This window comes from Xiphophorus couchianus, chromosome 13 (assembly GCF_001444195.1).
Source record: "Xiphophorus couchianus chromosome 13, X_couchianus-1.0, whole genome shotgun sequence".
In the NCBI taxonomy this organism is placed as follows: Eukaryota; Metazoa; Chordata; class Actinopteri; order Cyprinodontiformes; family Poeciliidae; genus Xiphophorus; species Xiphophorus couchianus.
Window position 1 is genome coordinate 27,079,252 of NC_040240.1, and position 6,988 is coordinate 27,086,239.

General features: G+C 40.7%; 1 protein-coding gene across 4 annotated transcripts; it reads right to left on the bottom strand.

The window, feature by feature from the left end:
• Positions 1 to 340: 340 nt before the first annotated feature.
• Positions 341 to 6,855, bottom strand: LOC114155683 (tRNA selenocysteine 1-associated protein 1). 4 transcript variants are annotated; one of them, XM_028035684.1, is made up of 9 exons: positions 6,699 to 6,855; positions 5,410 to 5,507; positions 5,233 to 5,332; positions 5,094 to 5,143; positions 4,870 to 5,001; positions 3,512 to 3,628; positions 3,198 to 3,405; positions 3,075 to 3,111; positions 341 to 836 (listed from the first exon to the last, which is right to left on the bottom strand). In XM_028035684.1, the coding sequence occupies exons 1-9, from the start codon at positions 6,720 to 6,722 to the stop codon at positions 676 to 678; spliced, it is 927 nt and encodes a 308-aa protein (XP_027891485.1). In that variant the 5' UTR covers positions 6,723 to 6,855; the 3' UTR covers positions 341 to 675. The 4 variants fall into 4 exon arrangements, with proteins under 4 accessions (XP_027891485.1, XP_027891484.1, XP_027891487.1 ...); XM_028035683.1 differs by having other exon boundaries at positions 5,233 to 5,347; XM_028035686.1 differs by lacking the exon at positions 6,699 to 6,855 and adding an exon at positions 5,872 to 5,994 and having other exon boundaries at positions 5,233 to 5,347.
• Between the last annotated feature and the right edge of the window lie 133 nt (positions 6,856 to 6,988).

Sequence of the window (6,988 nt, forward strand, 5' to 3'; positions counted from 1 at the left end):
ACTCTCAAAGTACAAAATAAAAAAAATAAAAAACTGCATTCAAGGATTAAAAAAAGTTAATTTGGTCAATAAACTTCAAGGGTTTTGTTTTATACATTCTGGACCAAGGCAAGCCGTTAAAAAAAACTTTATTTTGTCGAGCTCATGCTCATCTTTTGTCTCATCTGTTCAAAGGACCAGAACCTGGTAGGTAAATTTGTATTGCTTACATGGGAAAATGAAAACTGGCAGAGAAAGTGTGTGTGTGTTTGTCCAGTGTTCTAGCAGAAAGTGTTTTAACATAAAAAATGTACCAATAATATTCCTTGTTCCTTTTGTTGCTCTAAAAATAACTTGGAGGTTTTAACTTTTCAGCAAACTTTTCAGTTCTGTAATTTATTGCATTAATATTGGTAACATACTATGACAAATGTATGTTCACAATTCACAACCTCAGTTCAAAATATGTAATCATCCTTTTGCTCAGACTTTATACCTACACACTAAAGCTTCTCATCTTCCATTGTTTAGCCTCCTGAATGTGTTCAATAAAATGCAGAGATGGTGACTGGAGAGATAAAGCTAACCTACTGAACTTTTGAGATTTCACTCAACTCAGACCTTTTATGAATAAAAATCTATTTATTTCCTCAGTTTTTAGAAAATAAAACAAAAAGGAATTGAAAACAATGTATTTTAGATGGAAATGGGGTCAGGCAGGTTGGAAACAATATAGTCTTGTTCTGCAGAGAACTCTGGAGGCTGCCAGTGGCAGTCTATGATCGCATCGTACAGTTCTTCACTGAGGTCAATAAAGCTTCTGTTAGTCTCCACTACGTCCACCACCAGGCTGGGATCTACAACACAAGCAACAAAGACCTGTGTTACAAATTGAACAGCCACCTCCCACTTCACAGTTTTTATTAGGGCTACCAATATTAACATGTTAACGGGTGTGACTAATCTAAAAAGTTTAACGAAATATTGTATAGCGCAGATTAATCATATTATTCTTTCTCCTGTGGAGGGTTACCCAGATAAAAGAAGTGCATTTTTACATAGTCTTGTATTCAGCACAACAATGCAAAGACACAAAGGTGAATGAAAAAGATAAGTGAGGAGTCAGACCGGTGTGCTTAGTGGCAAATTTCACAAAAAAAATAAATAGTGGTTAGAGCGAGCATCCCCATATACAGAGGACACCTCCATGAAACCATCCCAGCAAAGAATTCCATCCTCCGTTTCTTTGCAGCATATCTATTCCCTCTTCCTGTCAAATAAGGTCCACTTATGCTAAAACAGTTCTTAAAAAAAAAGCACAAAAAAAAAGTGATGGATGATTGGTTAAAACTAAGGCAGTATGTAGCCTAACTATTATCCTTCCATCAAATCACAACCATCTTATTAAACATTTCTACATTACGTTTAAACATGATGATCAATCACAGGACTGGTGTGTAAGTAATTTGATTACATTTTTTAATCGATTGACAGCACCAGTTTTTATACAAAGCACTCAAAGTTATGAGAAGCAGCCATTTCTATTTTTTCCTCAATATTAACCATATTGTCTTCTCTTTTTTTAAACGTAGAACAATACAGGAGCCAGACAGAAGTTATCTCTCGCTATTTTGCAGCATATTGTTTTGATATTCTTCTTGTGCCATCATTAAGATTTCTTAATCCATTGGCGAGAAGTATACAGTGAGGGAGGATGCCAGTCAGACCTGGCAGGCCCAAATGTTTTGTGATGGTCTGTGGGGAACGTCTGGCAGAGTCTCCTGTGAGACGGACCTTTAACTCCCATCTCCCAGAGTGATGGGAGATATTCAGGGGTCCTGGAGAGGAGGATCCGTTGGATAGTTGGATCTCGGATTCAGGAAGAGCAGTGTGGTTTTTGTCCTGGTTGTGGAACACTGGACCAGCTCTATACCTTCAGCTGGGTGTTGGAGTTCACCAAACCAGTTTAGATGTCCTTTGTGGACTTGGAGAAGGTGTTCAACCATGTCCCTTGGGGAATCCTGTGTGGGGTACTTTGATATGGGCTGTTAGGTCCCTACATGACCGGTGTCAGAGTCTGGTCGGCATTGCCAGCATCGGGCTCGTTTTCGGTGACAGTTGGACTCCGCCAAGGCTGCTCTTTGTCACTGATTCTGTTCATTGCTTTTGCGAACAGAATTTCTAAGTGCAGCCAACGTGCTAAGGGGATCCATTTTGGTGGCCTTAGGATCGCATCTCTGCTATTTGCAGATGATGTGGTCCTGTTGGCTTCATCGGGTCGCTGGAATTGTTCACAGCCGAATGTGAAGTGGCCGGGATGAGGATCAGTGCCTCCAAGTCCAAGGTTATGGTCTTGAGCTGGAAAAGAACCCGATCATCTCCGGGTCAAGGATGATATCCTGCCCCAAGTGGAGGAGTTTAAGTATCTCAGGATCTTGTTCGCAAATGAGGGAAGAATGGAGCTGGAAATTGACAGGCAAATTGTTGCAGCATCAGCAGTGAAGCGGGCGCTGCACTGATCTGTCATGGTGAAGAAAGAGCCGAGTCAAAAAGCAAAGCTCTTGATTTACTGGTTGATCTTCATTCCTACCATCATCTATGGTCATGATCTTTGGGTCATGACCAAAAGAAAGAGGCCATGGATACAAGCGGCCAAAATGAGTTTTCTCCGTGAGGTGTCTGGGCTCTCCCTTAGAGATAGGGTGAGAACCTCAGTCATTCAGGAGGGACTGAGTAGAGCCGCTGCTCCTTCACATCGAGAGGAGCTAGTTGAGGTGGCTCGGGCTAGTTAGGATGTCCGAGGCATCCTAACTAGGAGAAGGCTCTCATGCTGGAAGGACTATGATTCTCGGCTGGTCTGGGAATGCCTTGGGATTCCCCAGAGGAGCTGGAACAAGTGGGTGGGGAAAGGGAAGTCTGGGCCTCCCTACTCGGGGTGCTATGCCTGCAACCCGACTCCGGATAAGTGAAAGAAGATGGATGAGAGAAGTATACACTTTTAGCCATGGTGAATTGTGTTGTCTGCCTTCCATTGATGAGGGGTTTTTGTGCTCACTCTCAACTCAGTCAAAATACTCTATAATACAAAAACTTACCTTCAACTGCTTCTTCCTCTGGAACTGCTTCACTTTCCTGAAGCAAAAAAGGAGCACAAAACATCAGAATGACTGCTGTCTATAAACAGTTGCTGTAGAAGTTGCTTAGCACAGAGAGCTCACCTGTACTTGGGCATACTGTGAATAATCATACTGAGGATAAGTGTAACCATACATTCCTGCAGTCTGATCATACCCCCATGAGGAGTAATATCCTGGATACGCTTGCTGTTGGTACTGGTCATACTGGTCGTAGCCGTATCTGTATCCTGAGCTGGACTGCCATGACTGTTTGCTTTCTGACTGCTGTTGCTGCAGCTTGTTTCTTAAGCTGGGAGAGGGGAAAAAAAGGCACACTGCTGAATTTCTCTGATGGGCATTGATTCTACTCACATATCCATCTGCACGCTGATGTGGCTCATTTGGAAATGACTCACTTATTAGCAGCCAGGCTCAGCCTCAGAGGTTTGCCCCCGAGTCCCACAGCACCCTGACACTCATCCAATGCCCGCTTCTGAAGCCGCTCATCTGGGAACTGAACAAAGCCACAGCCCCTGAAGTGAAATATAAGGGCAGAGTTCAGTATGTTATGAGGAAGGCGCAGAGTTTACATGTTCATTAACAGCAAACATCAGCATGAGTCCTGACAAGAACCAGTTGATCCTATACAATATGCTGAGCATGAGTATACTGAAGATTTTAGAGCAGTAACCTCAGACTGCACTCCTCAAGGGCCAGAGCCCTGCAACTTTTAGATGCGTTCCTTGGCCTACACTTGAATTAAATGGCTAAACTGCCTCACTAGCATGCAGTCAAGTTCTACGGAGCTTTACTAATGAGCTAATGTTGGAGCCAGGTGTGCTGAAGCAGAGAGACATCTAAAGGTTGTTGGACACTGGCCCTTGAATGCCAGTTTTAGACAATTGGAGTTTTAGACAATTGTTTTAGAGCAAACTGCGACACATTGCTCTGCCTCTCAATTATCAACTAGTCTCAGCTTCACTGATTTCTTTCTTTCCTATTCATACAGCACCATTTCACAACAAATATCTCACGGTAATGAGCTAGACAAATACAACCAAACACAAAAAAAACAATAATATATTTTTTAAAGAGCTATCCATGCAGGGGGTTACATCTCATTATTAACTAGATTGCAAGCATGTGGAGACAGCAGTAACTAAATTGCAAGGTCCCTGGAGATGATGTTTGTTTTGAATTGAATTAACCTTTGAGAAAAAGATGCCATCTATGGATAAATAAAGTATACATTCATCTAGTGGCAGCTTCTTCAGTAGCTTTGTGTAGTTAGAATATATTATCATCTAACTTGCAGCACAGAAAAGAGGAAGCTTTAAGTCTTTCAGCGAATGAAGATAAATCATTATTTGTTCTACAGAGATTAACTTCCTCTAGGTGGAGCTGCTACAAAGGCTGATTGGGTTCTCATTGTGAAAAACAAAGTAAAAAACAAAGATTAATTAGAGGGTTTTCTTCAAATTGTATCTAAATGTTGTCTTTTTTAGAATCTGGACAACAGCTGCAACACTGTTCTGCACTGCATGTACATATCAGCATTCATGAAAAACCGTGACAAAAACCAAACCTGAGGATATTACTTAAAGAATAATTCTATGGACTTAAACCATTTCTGATTTATCTATTTATGTCTTGAGACACAGTATTTGAAACAAAAAATAAGTGCAGCTTTGTAAAAATGAGCACTAAGATGGATTGGCAGGCATGACAGGCTGATTTTTTTTGCACATAAATCAGTTCTGTGCCTCAGTCATACTTAGAGTTCCCCATGCTGTCAAGGACCACTTTCCCACCACGGCAGGACGGGTAACGGTTATAAAAGAACTCATAAAGCATCCCATCATCCACCTCTGGAGTCAGGTCTCCCACAAACAGAGAAAACATCTGACTGAAGGAGAGAAAAAGGCAGCAAGACATCAGAAAGCATTATTTGAGACCAATTCAATCTCGTAAGTTTTTTGATACTTTAAATGGACTCACCCAGCCTCCTGTTTCCCAAATGTGGCTCTGTTCAACTTAAATCTTGTAGGCTACATCAAAGACATATAGTTACATTTTCAAAAGGATTTCCATCAAACAACACACAAAGGAAAATGTGTTCAGGAAAAATTTCAAATACCGGACTGGCTCCTGGCATGGATTTCCCATTTACTTTGCGCAGACATCTTTCAGCTGTGGCCTCATCCGACATCTCTACGAAACAGTAACCCAAAGCCCCCCTGGGAGATGGAGAACTGTTAAACGTCAAAATGAAAGCACTGCAAATGCTGTAGCTGGCTGTGGGCTCAACACTTACCCTGTCATCTTGTTCCGAATGATTCGGACATTCACCACCTGTTCCCCCATTGTGGAAAAGGCTCTGGTGATGAACTTCTCATCCATGTAGGTCTCAAGCTGAAGTGAAAAAAACAACAACAAATAAAACAGAAATGCATTCCAGGAATTAATGATTTAGTCTGCTGAGCACAATGTTCAAAGTTGTGGTGTTCCTTTCACCACAACTTTCCATTTGGTCAGTTAAAAGAAGAGCTGGAACATACATTAATAATATATATTTATCGTGATAGGCATGCAGTCAATATCACTAATTACTGATCACGTGATCTGGTAGAATATTCTATATTAGACATATATATTATGTCTAATCATATCATAATTATGTCTTTCTATATTAGATATAAAAAATTATCACTGAACTACAGTAGTAGTGAACCTTCAGAGCCACATTAAGATGGTTACAAAGTCAGCCTTCTGTCACCTGAAGAACATCTCCAGGATTATGGTTATGTCTCAGAGAGATCTAGAGAAATTCATCCAGGCGTTTATCTTTAGTCGCAGTGATTACTGCAACAGTGTCTTCACTGGTCTGTCCAACAAATCAAACAGCTGCAGCGGATCCAGAACACTGCTGGTTGCGTTCTCACTAAAACCAGGAAGTTAGAGCACATTATCCAGTTCTAATATTTTCTGATCACTGCTGGTTACAAAAAGCAGAAACTATCCACTTAGGCGTACATTGCAATTCATGAGCATAAATACATTTATTCTGGTGAACCTGAAAGCGAATGGGATTACGTTGCTCATTGATTTGGTTATGGTCAAATGCGTTGTTTTCGAAGTGCCCTGAATGCTGTTATGTAGAAAGAATAACTTTTAAACAATTTTTACGCGTGATATTACAAATATATGCGTCAAGGATTTGAAGCAGAGTTTTGGAAAGGGTTTCGATACACACGTTTCTTTCCCCCAAAAGGCATTGACGTAGCCACCTACAATTTAGAAACATCTGCGGTGCGCATAGGTTTCAGCCAGTGAATCTCGCCACCAGTTAATCCATAACACCGGATGTAAACTATCTATAAAGAACAAACTTTAAACAGTGCTTTATATGGAAATAAACACAGACCGTTTCGTCTCTAACCACAAGTGAACCAAGTGTGGGAGATATTCAATAGCGAAGTAGTTCAAGGTACCGCTAGTAAAATTATGCTAAGTTTCTATTGTCCGCATGGAACTCAAGCTGTGATAACTGCTAGATGCTACTGTTGTTTACACGGAAACAAAATAGAGCAACTGTAAACTCACGTTCCCCATCCATAACGTGCTCATGATGCAATCCGCAATAATTTTCCTCAGAATAAAAATTCTCAACTGGAATGCTCACTGACGCTGAAAAATGGACACTGCTAAGACACAGCTCCACTCATACAAGACTTCTTCTTCTCGGCCTTTATTGATTAAAAAAAAAAAAAACATTTGGTATGCCTTACCGCCACCTACTGGTATGAAATGTCGCTGAAAACGTCTTACTTTATACATGTATTATCGATTCATATTTTGTTTTCCTAAAAACCTGATTATAATTTATATATATA